This window comes from Pecten maximus, chromosome 1, assembly GCF_902652985.1.
Source record: "Pecten maximus chromosome 1, xPecMax1.1, whole genome shotgun sequence".
NCBI classification, from domain to species: domain Eukaryota; kingdom Metazoa; phylum Mollusca; class Bivalvia; order Pectinida; family Pectinidae; genus Pecten; species Pecten maximus.
Genome location: NC_047015.1, coordinates 27,425,035 through 27,438,722, shown reverse-complemented (window position 1 = coordinate 27,438,722; position 13,688 = coordinate 27,425,035). Strand labels below are relative to the sequence as shown.

At 39.4% G+C, this 13,688-nt stretch overlaps 1 protein-coding gene across 1 annotated transcript in view; it reads left to right on the top strand.

Moving 5' to 3' along the window:
- Positions 1 to 541: 541 nt before the first annotated feature.
- Positions 542 to 13,688, top strand: part of LOC117329176 — a 33,087-nt gene continuing 19,940 nt past the window's right edge. Inside the window, exon 1 of the mRNA XM_033886959.1 lies at positions 542 to 1,245. Within this exon, the coding sequence (XP_033742850.1) occupies positions 1,026 to 1,245 (220 nt within the window). The 5' untranslated portion in view covers positions 542 to 1,025. The remainder of the gene's footprint in view (positions 1,246 to 13,688) is intronic.

The window sequence follows — 13,688 nt, the reverse complement described above, 5'->3', positions numbered from 1 at the left end:
TGGTCAACCTTTTCTCCTGGTTCTCGGGACGGTGAACATGTTATCCCGGTTTCGGACGGTCAGCCTGTTGTCCTGGTTCTGGACGGTCAACCTTTTCTCCTGGTTCTCGGGACGGCCAATCTGTTTCCCTGGTTCTCGGGACGGTCAACCTGTTCTCCTGGTTCTGGACGGTCAACCTGTTCTCCTTGTTCTGTGATATACACGTCTCTGATTTAACACAGGAGTGGGGGTTATCATATAATTCTTATTTGGAAAGTATTAGAATGTCTGAAAGTATATCGCACTTTACTTACTAACAGCAGATAGCTTATTATTAGCCCATATCCCGCCAATGTGTGACTTGGTCTGTTTCAAAACGGTTAATATTTCCCCCAGTCTAACACACACGTTCGCACGTCACTTTATTGTGTCGCCACGAAAGGAGCGGTGCCCCAGAGATTAGAGATGAATAGGCTAATGTCTGAATTATTTGTTGGTTAACGGGACTACCGGTGTTGGTATCCCCACGTGACCCGATAAAACACGTGTTTACAGGTGTAAACATCCTGTCGACTGTTTACCTGTGTATGTCCGGAAGTCACAAGTAGGCCCAATTTGGGTTCATGACCCGATTTTGTCGGTGTGATTGTAAGAACTATTGTTGATATTGTTAAGGTTTCGCCTCATTGATGTATCATCAGTGTGTATGACCAAGCATGGTGAATGTGAGTCACTAACGGTATCTGACGGTCAGTGGAAGTGTCTTCAAAACACAGCCTATCGTTGTGTGACGCAGTGTGTATTTATATCGCCTGGCCCTGGATCGAGGAGCCTAGCATTGTACTACAACTACTGTATGTTTCCCTAAATGTGTTCTGTCAAAATACACCAGCAGACGGAGTAGTGTGTTATCCTATACATTATACTGGAGTATGGTATGACGCCGGGACGGTCCTACTGGTCGTATGTAACTATGACATAAGATTACCCACGTGCTGGCAGTGGACCTCTCGGCACATTTTGGCGGCAGTTGATGAGGGTATGTGATGAAGACGAAAGTGTTCGCTTTAATGGGAGGATTTACGTCTCTGATGCAGGTCTTCGCCCTGTGCACCCCGTGGTGGGTGATTGTCCAGAGGGATGAACGCCGGACAGTGTACGGACTCTGGTACACCCTCTCGTGTGAAGTCTCGCAAGGCGTGTCATTCTGCAAGACTCTGTACCACCACGCGCCTCACGAAGAGCATGACGTCATCAATGTTGTATGTAAGTGGAAACAGTATTGTTTTGTTGTTTCTTCTTTCTTTTCCCCCTATCTTTTATTTGAGTTTGATATGTTTACACAACTTGCAGTTGAATTATGTTAATTTATTGATAATTTAAGGTTACGATGGTTGTCTTATAACTTTGGTATACTTCTACAATGGTGGGGTATATAACTTAGGTAGGAGGGTATACTTCTACAATGGTGGGGGTATATAACTTAGGTAGGAGGGTATACTTCTACAATGGTGGGGGTATATAACTTAGGTAGGAGGGTATACTTCTACAATGGTGGGGGTATATAACTTAGGTAGGAGGGTATACTTCTACAATGGTGGGGGTATATAACTTAGGTAGGAGGGTATACTTCTACAATGGTGGGGTAATATAACTTAGGTAGGAGGGTATACTTCTACAATGGTGGGGTATATAACTTAGGTAGGAGGGTATACTTCTACAATGGTGGGGGTATATAACTTAGGTAGGAGGGTATACTTCTACAATGGTCGGGGTATATAACTTAGGTAGGAGGGTATACTTCTACAATGGTCGGGGTATATAACTTAGGTAGGAGGGTATATAACTTAGGTAGGACTCAAGGAGGGTCACATACATGTACCCATACATGTTAATTTTTCACTTGTATGTTTACTTCACTGTGTACTCCATACGTCTTCAATACCTGTTCGTGTTTCCTTAAATAGTAACTCAACCAGACCATATCCAATATATGCGACCTATTTTACTGGAATGTATAAGCCAGGTGTATATGGCGAGTGACTTCGTGATATTAACGGACACTTATAAACAAGCCTGGAACTGTCCTAGTTTACGACGTCCGATGATTGGTATTACCATAAATGTTAGCATGGTAAATATAAATCAAGATACACCTGTATGTTTGCACGTGACTTATAAGACCCTATAATGTATTTATACCTGGATATGTATGATATGTCCCTGTTATACCGAATACCAAGCTTTATAATCGATACGTAAACAACCCCCCACCAACACACATTGCTTTATGATACTTGTAAAACATCCCGTTAAGGATGACTTTCGCGGTTACCCAATATTCTGTCTACAGGAGACAACTTGACAGATGCATGTCATCCACATTCTTTGACATTCGTCTTCGGTTCTTGAAAAGTCACAATAGAAGGCTGGATGATGGAGCCAGCTTCAGTTTCTTTATTACGTTTTGTTGTACAACTTATCGCTAAACATAACAAACACAAAGCTGTACATATACATCACATAAATAGAATATCACATTACTCTTACATCACCACCACCAGCACCACCACCACCACCACCACCAAAATGTATCCCTCCCAATCCTGTCCTTTCTCCTCTTACACTTAATTATTTAATGTTCACGCCTGGGCCGTACGACAGCTATAAAGGTACGGATTGACTAGATATCCTGGTAGATGAACAATAAAAAAAGTTAAAGCTCTTTGTTTCCTCTGATTGGCTCTCCCACAAACCTTTATCAAGCCTATAGAAAAAATATCGTTGGTTTTTCTTCCATCATGATTTGTAAATGATGATACAGGGTGTTATATGCGTTGACAAGGTGACGGGGACCAAAAGGCGTCAAGGGTTTGGTTATAGATACTTATACATTAAAAAGTCGTGAAGGCCCCTGGGATGCCCGAGGGAGGGGGCAAGGCCGTGAACGCCCCTGGGATGCCCGAGGGAGGGGGCAAAGCCGTGAAGGCAATCCCTGGGATGCCCGAGGGAGGGGCACGCTTCCCCTATTGCTTGATTTTAGAGGAAATGAAGGGTGTTGTTTCTCACATTATTTTCAGTAAGATTTGTGATATCTGAATGCAGTGTTTTATATACAATTTTACTTCATTACAAGGCTTCAGTGTGAGATGGCGGTATATACACAAGTACATGTAGTATTACGGGTTTGTTATCGAAACTATACATTTGTTTGCTTTCCGTAGGTGACTCAACATCTACAATATTCGATAGAAAACCTTGTGAACCTGTTCATGATTGTTAAGGGATTAGTTTAAAAAGGAAAAATCCCAACCATTGTGCCCGGGGGTAGGGGGAGGTTCGCGTGCTGTGGTACATCATCACTCAGGATGTTACGTCACCACTACTTAACAAGAGGATGCTCTCGGCATTATAACTGTCAACATGACGAGTAGATACTTAAGTAAACACTTTTGATAAAATAACATACAATTCTGTGTGATAAATCACAAGTTTTTTTCATGTAAAAACGCTCAGAGAAGATGACAGGGAATATTGGTGATTTCCGGTATCGGTCACTATGTCAGAGAATATTGGTGATTTCCGGTATCGGTCACTATATGTCAAGTAATCTCCACGGAGACCTGCCGGGCCAGAATAACACGCACAGATACAAAGTGTACATCCCCAATGTATGTTTTATAATTAATATTTAACTTAAATAAATATCAGCTTAAAATGACGTAAACACAAGTTAAACATTCAAATAAACAAAAAAACACGTGGGTAAGTATACTTTGAATAGTGTAATGTAACAAAACACACGGATACGTATTGAGTTGTGTAATGTAATACAACACACAGATACGTATTGAGTTGTGTAATGTAATACAACACGTATATACTTATTGAGTTGTGTAATGTAATACAACACGTGTATACGTATTGAGTTGTGTAATGTAATACAACACATGGATACGTATTGAGTTGTGTAATGTAATACAACACATGGATACGTATTGAGTTGTGTAATGTAATACAACACGTGTATACATATTGAGTTGTGTAATGTAACACAACACACAGATACGTATTGAGTTGTGTAATGTAATACAACACGTATATACTTATTGAGTTGTGTAATGTAATACAACACGTGTATACATATTGAGTTGTGTAATGTAATACAACACACAGATACGTATTGAGTTGTGTAATGTAATACAACACGTATATACATATTGAGTTGTGTAATGTAATACAACACGTGTATACGTATTGAGTTGTGTAATGTAATACAACACACAGATACGTATTGAGTTGTGTAATGTAATACCACACGTATATACTTATTGAGTTGTGTAATGTAATACAACACGTGTATACATATTGAGTTGTGTAATGTAATACAACACACAGATACGTATTGAGTTGTGTAATGTAATACAACACGTATATACTTATTGAGTTGTCTAATGTAATACAACACGTGTATACATATTGAGTTGTGTAATGTAATACAACACGTGTATACGTATTGAGTTGTGTAATGTAATACAACACACAGATACGTATTGAGTTGTGTAATGTAATACAACACGTATATACTTATTGAGTTGTGTAATGTAATACAACACGTGTATACGTATTGAGTTGTGTAATGTAATACAAACATGGATACGTATTGAGTTGTGTAATGTAATACAACACATGGATACGTATTGAGTTGTGTAATGTACTACAACACACAGATACGTATTGAGTTGTGTAATGTAATACAACACATGGATACGTATTGAGTTGTGTAATGTAACACAACACACAGATACGTATTGAGTTGTGTAATGTAATACAACACATGGATACGTATTGAGTTGTGTAATGTAACACAACACACAGATACGTATTGAGTTGTGTAATGTAATACAACACATGGATACGTATTGAGTTGTGTAATGTAATACAACACGTGGATACGTATTGAGTTGTGTAATGTAATACAACACATGGATACGTATTGAGTTGTGTAATGTAATACAACACATGGATACGTATTGAGTTGTGTAATGTAATACAACAACACATGGATACATATTGAGTTGTGTAATGTAATACAACACACAGATACTATTGAGTTGTGTAATGTAATACAACACATGGATACGTATTGAGTTGTGTAATGTAACACAACACATGGATACGTATTGAGTTGTGTAATGTAACACAACACGTGTATACGTATTGAGTTGTGTAATGTGATACAACACATGGATACGTATAATTGAGTTGTGTAATGTAACACAACACATGGATACGTATTGAGTTGTGTAATGTAACACAACACGTGTATACGTTATGAGTTGTGTAATGTAATGCAACACCACGTTACTCATATGTGCACGTTTATTCCATTTCGTTGAGTATATTGTAAAGTGTATTTATCAACCAGAAGTAGTTGGTCGTACTTTTTTTTAAAGTGGAACTATCCTACCCGGGCACTCTGCTATATTGGAAAGTGCAAATAGCTATAAGAATGGTTTGAATCTCGGTAACATAATACGATTCCTGTGTGAATATTGATGCCTGTACGTAAATGCGATATATTATAGCTGTTGGAAACTATTTATATCGATATTTTAAATATAAAATGACGTTTAAATGCTGGACCTGACACGTGACCTGACACGTGATGCCATTAGATGTAGGCATGCTGACATTTTGTGTGAATGTGGTGCCGCACTATTTAATTGTGTAAATATAACATTATGTTTGCAATATCGTGCACCTACACGAGCATGGGAACGTGGGACATATAGTGCACTCGCCCGAACTACACCATACTTAGAGATGAAGAGAGTTTAGTATCTGTCAGAATCTCGAGCGACAGCTGACATGTATTGGTGGTGACAGGGTGATATGATGGTGACAGGGTGATATGATGGTGACAGGGTGATATGATGGTGACAGGGTGATATGATGGTGACCGGGTGATATGATGGTGACCGGGTGATATGATGGTGACAGGTTGATATGATGGTGACAGGGTGATATGATGGTGACCGGGTGATATGATGGTGACCGGGTGATATGATGGTGACCGGGTGATATGATGGTGACCGGGTGATATGATGGTGACAGGGTGATATGATGGTGACAGGGTGATATGATGGTGACAGGGTGATATGATGGTGACCGGGTGATATGATGGTGACAGGGTGATATGATGGTGACCGGGTGATATGATGGTGACAGGGTGATATGATGGTGACAGGGTGATATGATAGTGACAGGGTGATATGATGGTGACAGGGTGATATGATGGTGACAGGGTGATATGATAGACACTGATCGGGCTTCACCAGCTACAAATCTAAATAAAACATATATCTGGGATTGAGGTTGGGGGTTAGATGTTAACAGTGGTCATCACTGACATTATACAATTATTGCCCTTGTTCCGGGGTGACATGAATATTTGACCACCCGAGAGGTGTCATGTCACCCGAGGGCGTAGCCCGAGGGTGACATGACACCTCAAGGGTGGGCAAATATTCATGTCAACTCGGAACAAGGGCAGTAATTGTTTTATTATACCGAAAAAAACATAAGTGAATTAATTTTGGTATCAATAAGTTTATTTATTACTATCAACAGTTTTTAAGAAAAGTTTTTAAGAGGTACCCCATCGTCTTTCTGGACCCGGCATAAAATTCTCCCAGTTGAACTTTCAATGTATGGACGTCGAAGTTTTCACAATCCTTTGGTCTAGGCCTACCTGTTGCAGATAGGAAATGTCTAAAGGAATCCACGGCCACATTGATGACCCTTTTGGTGTTTTTAGAATCCTTTTCTTGCAATAATTTCGCCAATTCCTCCTCTGTTGGCAGACGATAGCGTCCGCCGGCAGCCATTGTTGTTGTCAAGCAGAATACTCGGAACTTCTCTGATTCGACTACTTTTGAAGACGTTACGGAAGAGAGTTCCGAGTTGGGGCTCACGAGAGGGTGACATAACGATTTTGGAGGGCTCACGAGAGGGTGACATAACGAATGTTTTTAATCACGTGACATGGTTTTCACTAATCAGAAGCTGTGATACAAGTCTGAGGTATAATAAAATAAAGTATCCCAATACTTTGACTTTATTGTCGATTGCTACTTTCGCTGACTTAATTAGGTGATCAAATGTCCAGTTTGACCAGGAATACTAAAATCAGCCGGTCTAAGAGCTTGATTTGACATAGTGACAGCGTAAATCGAAGGAGGACAAATGAACTCATGGTGATGTCTTTTTGCCTTTCAAATGACTTCTCAATCAAGAGAAGCTTGACAAAGTTTGCGAAAAGAAATAACCTTGATACGCAGTCAACGTCACAGAAGTCCGATTTGGTTTGAATATTTAAACAATTTTACCTTGTTAACAGTGGATAAGGTCACAGGGGTCACAATTTAAAAAAAAAAAAAAAACCTTGACCCATATTATAGGTCACAAGGGTCATGATTAAAAATAATAATAATAATTTAACGACTTATGAAAGCTCTGCTGGTAGGTTTCTCGGATAAAACCCAACAATTTTTTCAAAAAGAAATATTCTTGACCCATATTCAAGGTCACAGCTGTCAAATTTGTTAAAACATTAAAATTACTGTTTACTAAACTGAAAGACCCCGGTTTTTAAAGTATTGAAGAGCAGGCGCTTTATGACAGAATCTGTTGTTGTTTTCTGTCGAACGAGTGTTCGTTAGACAATGGTGTTTATATCAGAACACATTTTTTTCTCACTGTGTTTTGGGATTCGGGAGCTAAGCTAAACATTGGAGCTTCATTTGCATGTTAAGCTGTCAGCCTGATCAAATCGATCGGATGAAGATTTCCGTAAATATTTGTGTAATTACATGTTTTCATCGGAACGAGGCATTTTGTTAGAGCTGATAAATATGTTTTGAACTGGTACTATTTTCAGCGGAGACCACCTTGATATAAGTTGTTCACAGATAGGTATCTTAACTGGACCAAATCTTTACAAAACATATGTAACAATTATTTACCGTAGGGCCAAGAATTCCAGAAGAATTGTGTCTAGAAATAACCGAATAAATACATAAGTGACGATATTATAATTTTGTAATGAAGAACAATACAAAGTGAAGATATAGAGGATATCTAACAGTGTCTTCAGTAATACCAAATATATTTCATGAGTGGGGCTAATATTTTGATATTTTTCACGAGTGCGCAGCACGAATGAAAAATGTCAAAATATTAGCCACACGAGTGAAATATATTTGGTTTTACTGAAGACACTGTTAGATACTCTGTTTATTACATTTTTTATCAACGAAAACCCTACCCCGTATGCTAACTAGGACTACCGCGATAATTTGTAAACAAAAAAGTAGTTTCCCCTGTCCAGGTGCTGACATATATGTCGGGCTTTCTGATTGGTCAATTATTTTGGTATTTTCTAATCATTAATTTGATTGGTCAAATCAGCAAAAGTGATATTTTTCACTAGTGAAAAATATCACTTTTATAGAATGAATAATTTTTGATATTTCACTGGTAAAAATGTAATAAAACTGTTAATCACAAACAAGAAATATCTTTAAAAAAGATAAACGGCATAGTTTTAATGCTGGTGGCTATAATGTAAAACTGCTGGTGAAATAAATTAACGAACTAAAGCGTTTAAGCACGAATAACAAAATTATATCAGTTTGAATCATTTTCGGTGATAATAAGACTGCATTTAAATCAGGAATATTCTGTCATTTAAAAAGATAATCTACTTATTCAGCATGCATTCAATCTTATCTTCGTTTCGTTTTTAACTGCATATCTGCATTTTGCATTTACCGCTACATTGACCAATCACATACTTCATCTTGACCAGTAACGCCACCTGTCGTGTCATATCCGGGACAAAAAGAAAATTAAACGGCTATGCCGAAAAATAGAGAGAGAATCATGTCTTTTTGATAGTGACATAAATTAATGTATGATTGTCAATTGATTGATAACCTAATACTACGGTACCGTATCTAAGGGGGATAACTCTAAAACACGGATATCATAGCTACCTCTGACGGGAGTCACATTCGCGCAGTTCCGAGCGTAGCTATGATACACACGAAAGCCAACTTTTATAAAGTATTCCACACATGTAGTTTAATTACGGAGTATACTATGTAGTACAGTCCTGTGTATATAGATATAACTTATGTGGTTAGGTAATACGGTTTATCTAGTCATCACCGACAAGATCAAATGTAAAAAAAAAAACTCTTTTTAATGAGTTCATCGCTCCATTAACAGCCAAGGTCATTTCTAGGGCGTCTCATTGTTGTAGCTGGTGGCTAGACTGGCCATCCGGAAGTGACCAAATAAAACATATTGATGTGACGAAACTGTGAATAATCTTCTTTGGAAGAATATTCAAAACTATTTATTGATCGCACTTAGAATGAATTTGAATATTAGACAGGGTATAATTGTAAGGTCATGGTTCTTGTGGCTCCAAACTTTCAGTTTGAGCTCAAGCAACTTCATATTTGTATAATACGTTGACTTCAACGTTTAAATTATCGATTCGTAAACTCCTTGGCAAATAAAGCTGTGTTTGCCGGTTTGGAATGGCCGATTGCTCCATTCTCTGCACGCCTTTTCCTCGATAATTCAATCAGCCCGAAGTGCTTTACTTTTCTTTACATTGATTTTTGTCAGCTTTAAGTTCCACTTTGAATTTTGTACCGATTGGTGTTTTTTTCCCACCAGCTCCAGTTAAAACAATGAAGGGTGATTGCCACATGCTACTTGTTGAAAGGGTTCCTGATTGGTAGAGGGGTATTTGGTGGATTAAGTAAATAATCTTATATTTTTTCCAAGGCTCTGCTATTGGTGTATAAATTGTCCGTATATTTCAGCAAAATCATGACGAATGATTCATCCCTTGAAATGTCTTCATCTAAATCCCTTAAGAGTTTCCTGTGTTCACATTTTACGTAGTTACCCGCTCTTGGTTTTAATATTTGTACCGTTTTCTGTCTTTTTTTGTATTATTCTGCTAAAACTCATTATGAATGATAATATACAATATTTGTAGAGGTTACTTAACGTCACACTGTGGGGTTAATGGTCAGTCTGTAGAGGTTACCTAACGTCACACTGTGGGGGTTAATGGTCAGTCTGTAGAGGTTACCTAACGTCACACTGTGGGGGTTAATGGTCAGTCTGTAGAGGTACTTAACGTCACACTGTGGGGTTAATGGTCAGTCTGTAGAGGTTACTTAACGTCACACTGTGGGGTTAATGGTCAGTCTGTAGAGGTTACTTAACGTCACACTGTGGGGGTTAATGTTCAGTCTTTAGAGGTTACTTAACGTCACACTGTTGGGTTAATGGTCAGTCTGTAGAGGTTACCTAACGTCACACTGTGGGGTTAATGGTCAGTCTGTAGAGGTTACCTTACGTCACACTGTGGGGTTAATGGTCAGTCTGTAGATGTTACCTAACGTCACACTGTGGGGTTAATGGTCAGTCTGTAGATGTTACCTAACGTCACACTGTGGGGTTAATGGTCAGTCTGTATATGTTACCTAACGTCACACTATGGAGTTAATGGTCAGTCTGTAGATGTTACCTAACGTCACACTGTGGGGGTTAATGGTCAGTCTGTAGATGTTACCTAACGTCACACTGTGGAGTTAATGGTCAGTCTGTAGAGATTACTTAACGTCACACTGTGGAGTTAATGGTCAGTCTGTAGAGATAACCGTACGTCACACTGTGGGGTTAATGGTCAGTCTGTAGATGTTACCTAACGTCACACTGTGGGGGTTAATGGTCAGTCTGTAGATGTTACCTAACGTCACACTGTGGGGTTAATGGTCAGTCTGTAGAGGTTACCTAACGTCACACTGTGGGGGTTAATGGTCAGTCTGTAGAGGTTACCTAACGTCACACTGTGAGGTTAATGGTCAGTCTGTAGAGGTTATTTAACGTCACACTGCGGGGTTAATGGTCAGTCTGTAGATGTTACCTAACGTCACACTGTGGGGGTTAATGGTCAGTCTGTAGAGGTTACCTAACGTCACACTGTGGGGTTAATGGTCAGTCTGTAGAGGTACTTAACGTCACACTGTAGGGGTTAATGGTCAGTCTGTAGATGTTACCTAACGTCACACTGTGGAGGTTAATGGTCAGTCTATATAGGTTACCTAACGTCACACTGTGGGGTTAATGGTCAGTCTGTAGAGGTTACCTAACGTCACACTGTGGGGTTAATGGTCAGTCTGTAGTTGTTACTTAACGTCACACTGTGGGGTTAATGGTCAGTCTGTAGAGGTTACTTAACGACACACTGTGGGGTTAATGGTCAGTCTGTAGTTGTTACTTAACGTCACACTGTGGGGTTAATGGTCAGTCTGTAGAGGTTACCTAACGTCACACTGTGGGGTTAATGGTCAGCCTGTAGATGTTACCTAACGTCACACTGTGGGGTTAATGGTCAGTCTGTAGGGGTTACCTAACGTCACACTGTGGAGGTTAATGGTCAGTCTGTAGAGGTTACTTAACGTCACACTGTGGGGTTAATGGTCAGCCTGTAGATGTTACCTAACGTCACACTATGGGGTTAATGGTCAGTCTGTAGGAGTTACCTAACGTCACACTGTGGAGGTTAATGGTCAGTCTGTAGAGGTTACCTAACGTCACACTGTGGGGTTAAACTAAACCCCATCACATTTAACTTTAGATAGTGCAAGCAGTAGATTTGCTAATAAGATCGTGATTATGTACAATACTGATTTCAGCCGTCTGATTCCCGCCCAATCGTTTCCTTACCTAACATGCAGGGTACCACTATTTGATCCTTACAATTCAGTTATATACATAATGTATATATACAACGAAACATTTGGAGAACTTTGCATCCGCCTCGCTATGTTTTCGTAACATAATGAACTTTGACAAAAATGCAAAATGTATTTAATGATAGAATATATACCCTTAATGATGATATCATGAGAACCAATACTGTACCTCATCAGACGCGCTGGTTTCCACCGCGATGACAAAGGAAAGAATTGGATAATATCGCATCCTCATCTACGTCTCACATAGTCAACATGAGTCTGTTAGACAAAAAATGAGGTAGGTTAAACGTCAAAAGACACCATGAATTGGCAGTGGAACTTTTTGGATACATAAACCCATGCTTTTCTGTGGATCATTGACGATAAACCCATGGGGATTATGAAGGTTACATTGATTCAGTTTTATATGTCTTTAAGCAAAAACGGAGAGAGGCTCTAATGGAGATGTACATTGCAGATTAATGTCGTTTAATGCCAAATTTTGAAATTTCGGTACGAATACCTGCCATGCCATTTTTGACTGGTTAGAATCGGTGACGCTCATTTTTAGAAAAGACGTTTACATTAAAAGATGTGTTTTGATGCCTTTCTGTTCTGTTCTTAAGAGTTTGGATATATTTGTGTTTTTTAAGAAATGACCTAAGTATATTCGGTAGGTCACCATACGAAACCTGATGGTCACTGGACGTCCCTAAGGGGTCAGGTCAGACCAGACGGACAGTACCTAAACATGCTATCTCTAAGTAGGTCTACTGTCAGACGGAAAAGCTATATTCCCATTATTGACACAGTCTTGCTAAACTGTTACTTTTGTTGACTCTAAAGAGAAATGGCGTGCTTTTGAATAATGTACTTAAAAGAATCGGGAGTCTGTAGACTGTTTCCGATCAATACGCATTCATGTACTATATTTAGCGGAATAGCGCGTTTTGATGAAATGTAGTCATATTTGTTTGTCGTGTATGCTATTGTTGCATGTACATATCGATCGGTATGGTAAACGTTTTTTAGATATTGAATTTGAACAACAAAACTTAACAGCGAATTGGCAATGACATAGTGTATTTTGTCCGATACAGCTGTATTTTCAGAGTAATGAACCTTGATCTCCTCAGTCTAACAAAATCTTATCTAAGCAGTATCAAACTAAGCAATAAGAAAATACCGATGTGTAAACAACAACAACGACAACGACTGTAATTATAACCATTTAAAAAGCGAAACGATAATACGACCAGGTGTTGCGGAAGGGAAAGTGTATTCCTGCTCATTGACGACACCCAACATGTTATCCTAGGTCACATCGACGACACCCACCATGCTATCTTAAGTCACATCGACGACACCCAACATGTTATCCTAGGTCACATCGACGACACCCATCATGTTATCCTAGGTCACATCGACGACACCCAACATGTTATCCTAGGTCACATCGACGACACCATCCATGTTATCCTAGGTCACATCGACGACACCCAACATGTTATCCTAGGTCACATCGACAAAACCATCCATGTTATCCTAGGTCACATCGACGACACCCAACATGTTATCCTAGGTCACATCGACGACACCCAACATGTTATCCTAGGTCACATCGACGACACCCAACATGTTATCCTAGGTCACATCGACGACACCATCCATGTTATCCTAGGTCACATCGACGACACCCAACATGTTATCCTAGGTCACATCGACGAAACCATCCATGTTATCCTAGGTCACATCGACGACACCCAACATGTTATCCTAGGTCACATCGACGACACCCAACATGTTATCCTAGGTCACATCGACGACACCTACCATGTTATCCTATGTCACATCGACGACACCCAACATGTTATCCTA